Here is a 12,382-nt window from a genome sequence, read left to right as displayed (position 1 = left end):
TTGAAAGTTGTTTTGCATTATTTTCATGGTTGCCAAGAAATTTTCATATTTTTTATATATGAAGAGAGTTTTATCTGAAAATGTGCTTATCACAAAATATTCTATTTTCAGATATTTAGTCTTGGATATTGCAGATAATCCAGTTGAAAATATAATACGTTTTTTCCCCATGGTAGGTATCAATATTTTAATATCATTTAAAATTTATTTATGATTTGACCTGCTTAATTGTGGTTCTAAAACTTAATGAAACATGATTTTCTCCTATACTACTTTTACTTTGTTATGTCTGAAAATTGTGGGATTATATTTTTTTAAATATTTATTATTTTTAAAACCTTTTTATGATCTCCAAATATTTGAGAAATCACACTTCAGATTTCTTAAATTCAAACTAATATTTAAACTTGTAATAGTTGTATTTGTAGCATTTTGGAGATTTTTGACATAAAGTAATTTTTATTCATATAAATAATCAGGAAATTACTTTCAGTATATTTTGTTTCACTGTATGTATGTATGTATGTATTTTATGCTTATGTTACTCCACATGTTTTATTATAACACATTGTCTTTTGCCTTCAGACTAAAGAATTTATTGATGGGAGCTTACAAAGTGGAGGTAAATAATATTCCTTTACTTAGCTTACATTTATTTTTAGGAGATTATTTATGATAGTTAATTTTTTAGTTAGTATTTGTCTTAATTACAACTTTCATATTCTGCATTTATGTATAATAGACTTCCCAAATTTGTATTTTCCTAACTTCTTGTTTCATTTGGATAGGCTTTCTTAAATATCTCTATAGAACTATTTTTCATGTTCTGGGTCAGCTTTAAATCTCTTTAACCTAAAAGTCTACTGTAATCTCCACACAGTTAATATAAATAAATTCAAGGATTTGAAAATTAATAAGTATCCAAGTTGTATGTATAAAATACATAAAATGTTTAAGAAAAGATTTATTGTAGTATGATCCATAGTTTCAATATATTTTAGCTGCTGAATCAGGTATCTTTCTATCAGAATAACTATTTCTTGTTTTTCAGGAAAAGTTCTTGTCCATGGGAATGCAGGGATCTCCAGGAGGTATGAAGTTAGAGATAATCTTTCTTTCTCTTGCATTTAATTAATGAGTTGTGTTTTCTGTTTTTTTCTAAAAATTTTTTCCCCCTCTTCAGTGCTGCCTTTGTTATTGCATACATTATGGAAACATTTGGAATGAAGTACAGGTAAGAAAGTACTCTGAAACTTAGCCACAATTTAGATTCTCATTAAAATAAAGCTTAATGGAGACGGTTTAGAAGATTTAAGTTAATAATCTCCTGATTTTGTCATCTTGTCATGTTTGATTAGGCAGGCCCTTTTATCCCATGGTTAAGTCTCTTAATCCTTGTAGCTTGTCTACCTTGTATAGATCCACTTAGGCTAATGTTTGTTATTTTATGGAGCTAGTGCTAACTCTTGTTATTTTAACCAAAGATAATTATAGTTGGAATAACCCATGGAAAACTGCTTGCTTACTACTAGGGAATTGGTTAATCTGAGTTTAAAAACTCTTAGACAAAGATGTAATTGCTTCTTTGTTTAAGATTAATTTATTATGTTTTCCTTTAACAGTAGTTGGATGAAAAATTACCTAAGAATTGTTTTAGTGTCTGTTCACAACTCATTGTTTGTCTTATCCAAAATCATCTGTTCCAAGCATATTGCATAGACGAGAGAGAGAGAGAGAGAGAGAGAGAGAGAGAGAGAGAGAGAGGGACAGGCTGATGAACTTTTCACCCTAAAACAAACCAAGAAAACTGGCCAATGTACAGTATTTTCTTTCTTAGTGTGTCTTGTACAAGTTAGAAATCTGTTGTAATCATTGATACCTCCTTCTCTTCACTCCCCATGTCCGAAACTGATCCTTTACCAAATCCTGTCTGTTTTTTGTCCTAAAATATTCCTTGAATCTGGCTCTTTCTCTTTATCATTATTTAATTTCCCTAATCCAAGCTCTAGTCATGTTTTCTTTGGACTCTTCCAGTAGTCACCTTCTTAGTGGTCTCATGTTTTCTTTCCTTCTCTAGTCTGTTCTGTTCTCCACACCACAGTGAGAATGATTTTCTCAAAAGATATATCTGATCATATGTTACCTTACCCTAAAAAGCTTTCAAAGGTTTCTGATCCTTAATAATTCTTAACATGGCCAATGAAACTTCACATGACATGCCCCTATCAATCTCTCCATTCTAATGCTGTGTTCCCCATTAACCCTCTCCATTTGAGCTATGTTCAGCATTGGATCCACATGTCTCACATACAGTAGACATTCAGATGCTTTAGTGGTTTTTTTTTTGCCAAGTTATCTTTAATTTATTTAGTTATTTATTTATTTTTGGCTGCGTTGGGTCTTCTTTGCTGCATGTGGGCTTTCTCTAGTTGGGGCGAGCGGGGGCTACTCTTCATTGCAGTGCGTGGGCTTCTCATTGCTGTGGCTTCTCTTGTTGCGGAACACGGACTCTAGGTGCGTGGGCTTCAGTAGTTGTGGCTTGCGGGCTCTAGAGTGCAGGCTCAGTAGTTGTGGTGCATGAACTTAGTTGTTCCACAGCATGTGGGATCTTCCTGGACCAGGGATGGAACCCGTGTCCCCTGCATTGGCGGACAGATTCTTTTTTTTTTTTTTTTTTTTTTTTTTGCGGTACGCGGGCCTCTCACTGTTGTGGCCTCTCCCGTTGCGGAGCAGAGGCTCCGGACGCGCAGACTCAGCGGCCATGGCTCACGGGCCTAGCCGCGGAGCGGCATGTGGGATCTTCCCAAACCGGGGCACAAACCTGTGTCCCCTGCATCGGCAGGCGGACTCTCAACCACTGTGCCACCAGGGAAGCCCTACAGGCAGATTCTTAACCACTGTGCCACCAGGGAAGTCCCAAATGCTTTAGTTTATTTGGTATTTTTTATCTAAAAATTATAATGGAAAAGTTTGCTTAAAAGTGTTAATTCTTAAATATTATTTGAATACAAGTGCTTTTATTTAACTGAAAATGATTAATGCCTGGTAGATTTTGTTTTATATATTCTCTTTATTATTTGGTGATGTATCAGTAATAATATTAATAATGAAAATAACTTCCATTTATTGGGTTTCTGCCATGTGCCAGATACTATTCTAGGCACTTTTATCTCAACAACACACGGAAGTCCCTATACTTCTCATTTATTAACCAGTAATAATATCTGAGCATGAACTGTGTGACAGATGCTGTACACGATGTGTTATACTTATTATCTTCCATCTTTACAGTAGTGCTCCAAGATCGGAATTATTATAATGCCTGATTTACAGTTGAGAAAAATAAAGCTTAGAGAAGCTGAGAAGTGTCCCCTTCTAGGACACACAGCTGGGAAGCAAACGAATTGTGATACTTAGTCTGACCATGCTTTCGGTTTTTCCACTACAATTCACTACTTCTCTGTAGTACAAGCTGTATGATTATGATTTTCTATTTCAGGTAAATTGTTAGGTAAGTTCATATTTTAGATAAATTCTGGAAAAATTGAGATTAATTCATGAAATAATATTATCGCTTTAGTTTTCTTTTTTTGTTTTCAGAGATGCATTTGCTTACGTTCAAGAAAGAAGATTTTGTATTAATCCTAATGCTGGATTTGTCCATCAGCTTCAGGTAACTTCTCTCTTCTTCCTCTTTAAGGCAGTCAGAAAGTAGGATAATTAAAATCTTATGTTCATGTAATTTAGTTGTAGTATTTACTTCGTAAATACTTAAAAATTGCCATAACCTGATTAATTTGATTCTTTGTTCAAGTTTACATCTGTATTTAAAATTATCAATATTTTCTTAAAAGCTACCGTTAACAAGAAAAAAAGAGTTAAAGGCACATTTTTCAACCTAAAGTAAAATAATTGGTGTTAGAAATGTCTTCAATTACTTCTTTATTTTAATCACACATACAGAGCATAAGAGTTTTGATTCTAAATGTATTATGTATAGCTGCTTTTTCTGTTTTATATGCTTTATCTTTTCCATATTCTTTCACATTTTGATGATGCCTAGAAGATGCACTAAAAAGACAGTAAAGTAAACTTGTGAATTTATCTGATTAATTTATTTGATTTTTTTCCAAGAAGGAAAATCATAGGTTGAAGAATGTGCTCTGGCTGATTCTATCCAGTTATGCAGGAATAAATCTTACATTGAGACATCAAGAGCACTACAAAATGGGTTGTCTCAGTTACCAAACTTTAAATTTTGCTTCCTTTTTATTTTTAATTCACTTTTAGTTTTTACTTCATTTAAAAGAGAAAAAAATACGGTTAAAAAAATAAAAATTCAATAATGCCTAAGAAGAATACTTGAAAAGTAAGTCTCCTTAATAGTATATCTTGAAGATCACATATAGCTCTACCTGCATAATATTTTTATGTGTATATGTACATAGATGTATGTGTGTATTGCAGTTTTATATGATCAATTGCTTATACAAGGACCTTTAGATTGTTTCCAGCCTTTCATGATTTTAAACAACATTGGAAAGAATATCCTGGTAGGTACATCTTTGTTTACATGTGTGAATGCACCTGTATGATAACTGATCAGAGTAGAATTGCTGGGTCAGAGGGCATTTGAAATTTGATGTTGCCAAATTGCCTCTAAAAAGGCTTCAGGAAACAAGGGGTACCTGTTTACCCATACCTAATCAATACCAATAGTGAAAGTGTTTTATGAAACTTCTTGATCATTGTTATCATGGTGGTAAAAGTGGCAACTCCTTATGATTTGCCTATTTTTCTATCAGGTTGTTGGTCTTTTTCTCATTGGCTTGTAAGGACTCTGTATATTAAGAAAATCTGTCTTTATCCAACTGATTTGAAATGCCATTTTTATTATATACCAAATTCTGATCTATACTTGAGTCTGTTTCTGACCTTGTATTTTGTTCCATTGATCTGCTTATTGCCGCACTTGTATCAAACAATTTTAAATACTATAATATTATGTAAGTAATTTATATTACTTATATCAAGTAATTTAATCAAGATCCCCTCATTAATGTTTTTTCTGGAATTTTCCTGGTATGTTCTTAACACTTATTTTTTGGTGTGAACTTTACTGGAAAGAGTCCTGTAGTTGTTTTTAATAACATTATCTCTACATTCACAGTTCAGAAGGAATTGACACCTTTAAATTTTTCTCAGTATGTTCCTCTCTAAGAGTATGTTCCATTTATTCAAGTCAATTTCTATGTCTTTTAGTGTTTTAAAGTTTTCTTTATATAGAATATATGCATTTCTTATGAAATTTATTCCTATTTTCTTTTATTCCCATTATAAATAAAATGTTTTTTTCCTTCAGTATGTTTTCTAATTAGTTACTTATATATAGGAAAGCTATTGATTTTTATTGTTTTAAGTTGGCATTAAACTCTAAACAATTCTGAAAATTTTTCTAATTGTCTTAGATTTTCATCTCCAAATCATAATAATTTTGCAACTTTTCTAATTTTTTTTTTCTCATTGGTTGGTCATTGTATCAGAACCATGATAAGTAATAGTGGTATAGTACTTGTACTTTATTCTTGATTTCAGTGTCAGTGCTTCTAGTATTGCACTGTGTGTGTGTGTCTGTGTGTGTGTGTGTGTGTCTGTGTGTGTGTGTGTGTGTGTGTATGTATTCATCTGTGCCTATGTAAAGAGTTTTTACCAGGAATAGATGTTGAGTTTTAGCTTAAAAAAATTTTTTTTAATGGAATGACTGTAGTTTTACTCCTTTAAGCCATTAATATGGTGAGTTGAATTATTGGATCACATTATGCTAGATTTCTTAATTTTGAATCATCATTTTGGTTCACAAATGGATCTCACTTGGTTATGGTACACTATGTTCCATGAATGTGTTGCTAGATTCTATTTGTCAGTATTTTTTTTAAGATTTTGGAATTAGTTGAATAAGTGATATTGGTTTGTAATTTTCTTCTATACTACCCTCTTCTGGTTTGGGTGTTTATCATGTGATTCTCATTTTTAAAATGGAAACTTGCTTTCTCTTTATGTGCTCTAGAACAATGTAAATTAGATTGGAGTTATGGGCTTCTTGGTGTTCTGATATATGGTACCTGTGAAATCATTGGACCTTGATTTTTTAATTTAATTCAGTTATTCATTATTTCATTCATTTGTGTATTTTGAGGGTGGACCAATTCTTGGACAGCTTTTCTTCATTTGGTAGGTTAAGTCTGATTTTCATATACTCCTCAGGTCACTTTGGATGGTTTCATAATCTCCTATATATAATCATTCATTTCATAGGATTTGAGATAAAATTGAGGAAAATATTTTTCCATTCTTTTTTCAGTTTTGTGTATCTGTGCTTTCTTTTTTCCTTGATCTGGTTAGTTTATATAACTTCTTTGTATTTGAATTTCTCCTTGCTTTCTGCTTTCCTTAGGTTTTTGTTGTTCGTGCTGCTGCTGCTGTTATTCTTTAGTGAATTTCCTGAGTTGAAAGCTTAGTTTTTCATTCTTTCAAGAATTCAAGACTATGAATTATCCTCTTAGCATTGCTTTAGCCGTATTCTACATATCGTACATAGATTCTGCTATGCACTATTTTTATTACTGTTATAGCTTGATATTCTGTGATTTCACTTTTGATTTTATTTTTTACTTAACATTTGTTTGAGAGGTTTTTTTAAAAAAAAACTATATAGGTGACAAGGTTTATTTTCCATTTTTGTTCATTTCTAATACTATTTACTTCTTGAATTTTTTAATGTTTTCTTCATGGCCTAATATACAGTTGTTATTACGACTGTCTCCTGGGCACTTGAAAAGAAGATGTATTCTCTGTTTTCAGGGCATAAAGCTCAATATACAGTCGTCCCTCAGTATCCGTGGGAGATTGGTTTCAGGACACCCACCCCCCACCCCCACCGCCCCGTGAATTCCAAATCTTATATAAAATGGCATAGTACAGTCAGTCCTCTGTATCTGTGGGTTCTGCATCCGTGCATAGAGGGCTGATAGTATTTGTTTGATTCGTCTGTCTTGGGCTGAGAGGTGAATTGAAACTCCTTTACTTTATTATATTTCTGTTTATTTTTTCTTTAGTTCTTCTAGTGTCTTTGCCAATTTTGGTACTGTGTTATTTGGTAGATAAAATTCAAGTTAGATCTTCATTGTAGTTATATATTCATTATTCCTCCATTCAATTATTTTACTTTGAAATTAACCTTGTGTAATATTGTTTGCATTTGCCTTGTGAGTTTCTGCATTACTTTTCTTTCCACCTTTCTAAATCACTTTGTTTTAGATGCATTTCCTATATATGGTCTATGGCTGGATTTTGCTATTTGATTTGTTATCAGTATTTTTCTTTAATAGGTGAATTTATCCCACTTTCTTGCACTAAAAATGATATATACTTTTGTCTGTCATTTTATTTCATGTCACGCTTTCTCTTTTAAATGCATCTTTTTAAAACTTTTCACTATAGTTTATGAATTTTTTGTATGTTTGTATTCTTTTGATAATTTTTAAGTTTATTGTTTTTAGTTCTAATGGGCACAGTTGTAACTTTATAGTATATACATATGTTTCTTGAGTTATCACTTTTAAATAACTATCAGTTGATTTCCACTATAAAAGATAAAAATTTATATACCTCTACTTCTTTCCTCCTTCCCCTCCACTACCTGTTTTGTTATTAGTCTTAGTTCTTCTAGGAGTTACCTCTTAAACCTTTAAAAATATTTAAATATTATACCTCTTGTTACTTAGCAATGTAAGATCATCTACTTAAACTACCTCCTGTTATATGTCCTGTCACCTCCTTTTTTTAAAAAAAAGATTATACTTTTTCTACATTGTTACAGATTATAATATTTATATTCTGTCCTATAACCACATTTTCTAGTTGTTCATCCTTAGTTCTACATTTAAATAGGATTCTAGCTTCTGTATTCAACTAATGGAGTTTGTCTTTGAGCATTATTTTCAAGAAGAGTTCTTGGAAACTATATTCCCTAAGTCCTGGCATTTTGGAAAATATTTTTCTGTTGCTCTTATGTTTGAATGACAATTGGCTAGATAAAAATTTTTTGTTTAATACTTTTTCCCTTATGGGTTTGTACACAGACCTGACATTGAATATTGCTCCAGAGAAGGCTGAGGGGAGCCTAATTTAAAATTTTTCCCCCTTAAAAGACTTGATTGGGAGGAGGAGGTGTTGTCTGGATGAACATAGGATGATTTGTCAAGGTATATCTTGTTGAATGTTCTATATTAACTTCTCAGTCTTAGTATGCCCTTAGCACTTACAGAGTCACACCTTCCCTTATTTCAGAAAGTTTTCTTCTACTATGTATTTGGCTTCTGTTTTTGTTGTTCTGTTTCATTTGCCTGGTTTTTTCTCCCAGAGACATATTTTATGTTGGTTCCCTTTTTCTTCCATATCTTCCATTTTCTCTGTAATTATTTTCAACTTTGTTCTTTTCTCTTGGCTTGATTTTTCTCAAGCTTTTCCTCCCTTTCCCATATGTCATTGTTTCATCACATGTTTATTTGGCATTGTTCTAGGCAATGGCAGTAAAGCAGAGAAAAAAATAGAAATCTCTGACCTCATGAAACCTATTCTAATGAGAGAATTAAACAGTAAACAAAGTAAAATGTAGAAGGTCAGATAGTAATGGGTCACAGAGAAAAATAAGGGAGGGAGAAATAAGGCCATATAAGGAGATGCGACATGAATTGCATTTTTAAACGGTGATCAGAAAAGGCCTTATTGCAAAAATGATATTTGAGCAGAGACCTGGAGAAATTAGGAGAACAAGCTGTGCTGATATTGGGGGGAAGGCATTCTAGGTAGCAGGAATATACGAGCAAGTGCCTTGAAATGGGAGTAAGCGTAGTATTTTCGAGAAGTGCAAGAAGGTCAGTGTGGCTGCAACAGAGTAAGCAAATAATGGTAGGAGATTAAAGCTGGGAGGTAAGGGGCCACATGACAGGCGTTTGTAGGCCATTATAAGTAAGGCCTTTGGCTTTTATTTTAAGTGAAGGAACAACTTCAGATTGCCTGCTGCTGTGCTGAATATAGTATACTGTGTATATACTGTAGGGGTTTGTTGGGGTTTGGGCAGAAGCAGGTGCTTGAGTTAAGAGGCTGTTGCAGTGATGGAGTCAAGAGAGTGTTGGTTTGAATCAAAGTGGTTGCAGGGGGAGAGGTGAGAAGAGATCAGATGCTGGATTTATTTGACAGTAGAGCTGACGGAATTTGCTGATGGATTGGATGTGAAGAGAGATTGGGATGAATTTAAGCCTTGTAGCCTGAACACTGGAAGAGGAACTGCTACTTGCTTGTATGGGAGAAACTGCATGAAATTTGAAGGGAGTAAAATCAAGAGTCGGTTTTGGTCATGTTAAGGTTGAGAGAGCTATTAGATAGTGGGCAGGTATACATATAAGCCTGGATTTCATGAGAAAGAACTGTATTTCTAGGGGTTATCAATATATAGATGCTATTGAAAGCTTTGAAACTGGATGAGATCACTAGAGAAGTGAGTGTGGATAGAGAAGGATTTCAAAAACAGAACCTTAATGTATTCCCAGCATGTAGAGATTGTGGAGATGGGGAATCAGCAGAGGAGGCTGAAAAGAGTGGCCAGTGAGTTAGGAAGAAAATCAGGATGGTCTGGTGTTTGGGAAGTCAAGTGAAGAAGGTGTTAGAAGAGTGGGGAATGACCCTCTGTTTCAAAGGTTGATAACAGGTTAAATAAGATAAGGGCTGAGAATTGACATTAGGTTAGGAACATGATGTCATTAGTGCCCTTGACAATTTTTGTGGAAGGGGGAAGATAAGCATAATTGCTCAGAGTTGAAAGGAAAATGGGAAGAGAGGAATGTGAACAGCAAGAATAGATAATTCCAGGAATTACGCTTAGAAGGGGAAAACAGAAATGAAACAGTAGTTGGAGGGGAAACTAGGATTAAGAGGGGTGTTCTGTTTGTTTTCTGAAATGGTAGGAAATGGCATAGTCATCTCTTTTATTGTCCTATTTCTTCCATGAATGCTTTTCTCTCTTCTTTGAACTCGTTTCAGAAATGCCGTATTCTCATTGATTTCATGGAGAATTGTAATTTTGACCTGCTCCGTGGTGTAGTTTTCATGCAGTGTTCTTTATATATAGACTTTTGGTTATAATGTTGCTTTTCTTTCCCTTGCAAACATCTTTACATAAGACATACATTGGTTCCTTTTTTGATATTGGTCATCTTTGAACTGGAGACATTCTTCTTAGATAAGCTATTTGCCCAACAATAAGGTTGTGGGAAAGGGACCAGGGGAGTGGTGGGGAAAGGTAGGCAGCTTAAATTTTCCCAGTTGTCTTGGAAGACTTTCTCACCAACACTTTTCTCCAGTGGTATGACTCTACTTTGTGGGGAAAAAAAAGCCCCTTTTGTCACAGGTTCTTCTTGTTTAGATTGATAAACAGTGCATGCACATTAGAATCACCTGGGGAATGTTACCCATACCAGTTAAATGAGAATCTCTGGGGGGAGAGGAGAGGAGTTGACTATATACCTACAGGTTTTAAGGCTCCTCAGGTGATTCTCAGGTATAGCCAGGCTTGAGAATCAATAGTTTAGCCTTTACTTTCAGCTGACCAAGATCAGCAGATGCTTGGCAACATGCAACCCAGTTTCTCCTCCACGTTGCTTGCGTCTTGCAGAAATGCCAGGTGTGGGTGTTCACATTTTCCTTAATATGCCCTTCCTCCTCCCACAGCCCATGCACACTTCCTGGCTGTATCATACTAGGCAAGGGCTTGTTAGTTTGTCAGCTGTACCCACTCTGTCTGATATCCGCAGTCAGGCATCTTTTGTGCATAGCTTAGTCTGGTTCCATTTTTTTTTAATGTTATTGTGAAATATAATACACATATATAAAAATGCATAAAGTGCGAATAAACATCCATGTAACTGCCATCCAGGTAAAGAAATTGAACGTTTGCCAGAATCCCAGAAGCCCTCTTGAGGCCTCTTTCTAATCATAATTCTCTTTCTGCCATCGTAAAGGTAGCCAGTATCCTGACTTATTTGATAATTAATTCCTTACTTTTCTCTTCATTTTTCTCATATTCAGGGTTATGGATGTTTCCTAGCTTCTTTGAATAAGGAGTTCTCTATTTCTTGTTTTCAGAAAGGGGAGAGAGTTAGGAATGGCTTTATTACTCCATCTTTAACTGGAAGTAGAGGACTATTGATTTTAAGGAATTAGAACCAAATATATACTTGAATCAATTAAATGCCATATATTAATCTGATTTTTAAAAATATTTTATTTCTTTTTATTCTTATAATCATTCTATGAGATTGCCAGTTTGGGTTTTGGGGGTATGTATGTGTTTTAACAGATGAAGTCAGAGATCATATAGCTTATGCCCAGTGGCAGAGAATACATACTGACTGGCAGTTCAATGTACAGTGCCTTAGTGCAAGCTATTTACTTGACTTGATTTATAGTCTCATCAATAAACGTGAAATTATAAGATAGGAATTTTAAGCCTTTCTCTTACAGCAATATGGCACCAGAGTTTTCAGTATAAACTAAGAATACCAATAATGTATGTATTAAACACTTTTAAAATTTTGTTTTGTTTTGAGTATCTAAGAATTTAAATGTATATTCAAGTTAATTAAAATCTTTTCTAGGAATATGAAGCCATCTACCTAGCGAAATTAACAATACAGATGATGTCGCCACTTCAGATAGAAAGGTCGTTATCTGTTCATTCTGGCACCACAGGTAAGGATTTTTTCATTTTGGAGAAATTTGGGAAGAAAGATGATGGTAGTGAAAAATAGAAGAGAAGAAGCATCTTTTGCTCATTAACAAGTTACACTGAACAATTTAAATTGTTTAGAAAATTTTTGGATGGACTATTTAATTAAAATAAGATAATTTCAAATTTTAAATTTATAATTAAATATGTATTATATTGAGCTTCTGTGTGTACACCACTAGTTAATTAGAACGTGTTGGTTGGAAGATCAGATTTCTACTTTGTTGAGTTTTAAATCTTTAAGCAGTATAACTGTGTTGCAAAGATTAAAATAATAAGAGGGGTCTGGAGATGAGCCCCTAAATACACTTAGGTGATCTTATTAAAAATGAAAGGTGGTTAGTAAGTAAAAGCAGGGTGACTAAATGTAAGCTACCTCAGTTTTTCTCTTGCCGTAAGTATTTGAATCCTTTCTCCTTTCCCTATTGCAGTGTCCCCTCCCCCATTTTAAAAGTTAATGATCCAGGCATGCTCTCAAAATCCTAACTTTGGCATCCTCTCCAAGATCTTGCTACCCTTTTTTGTCTCCTTTCTTTT

At 33.9% G+C, this 12,382-nt stretch overlaps 1 protein-coding gene across 6 annotated transcripts in view; it reads left to right on the top strand.

Annotated features, from left to right (window-relative positions):
- The window catches only part of STYX (serine/threonine/tyrosine interacting protein), a 42,422-nt gene that overhangs the window by 13,956 nt on the left and 16,084 nt on the right, over nt 1-12,382 (top strand). For 5 of the 6 annotated variants that reach the window (XR_010942929.1, XM_067735563.1, XM_067735595.1 and 2 more), the window contains exons 5-10: nt 112-172; nt 586-622; nt 1,052-1,091; nt 1,184-1,234; nt 3,601-3,673; nt 11,715-11,808. Coding sequence is in view for 5 of the 6 variants with exons in the window: in XM_067735563.1 (XP_067591664.1) it covers nt 112-172; nt 586-622; nt 1,052-1,091; nt 1,184-1,234; nt 3,601-3,673; nt 11,715-11,808 (356 nt within the window). In the remaining variant the exon portion in view is untranslated. The remainder of the gene's footprint in view (nt 1-111; nt 173-585; nt 623-1,051; nt 1,092-1,183; nt 1,235-3,600; nt 3,674-11,714; nt 11,809-12,382) is intronic. The other variant, XM_067735577.1, reaches the window with a different exon arrangement.

Source organism: Pseudorca crassidens, chromosome 1, assembly GCF_039906515.1.
Source record: "Pseudorca crassidens isolate mPseCra1 chromosome 1, mPseCra1.hap1, whole genome shotgun sequence".
NCBI lineage: Eukaryota > Metazoa > Chordata > Mammalia > Artiodactyla > Delphinidae > Pseudorca > Pseudorca crassidens.
The sequence above is the reverse complement of the archived record's forward strand: the minus strand, read 5'-3'. Positions and strand labels throughout refer to the sequence as shown.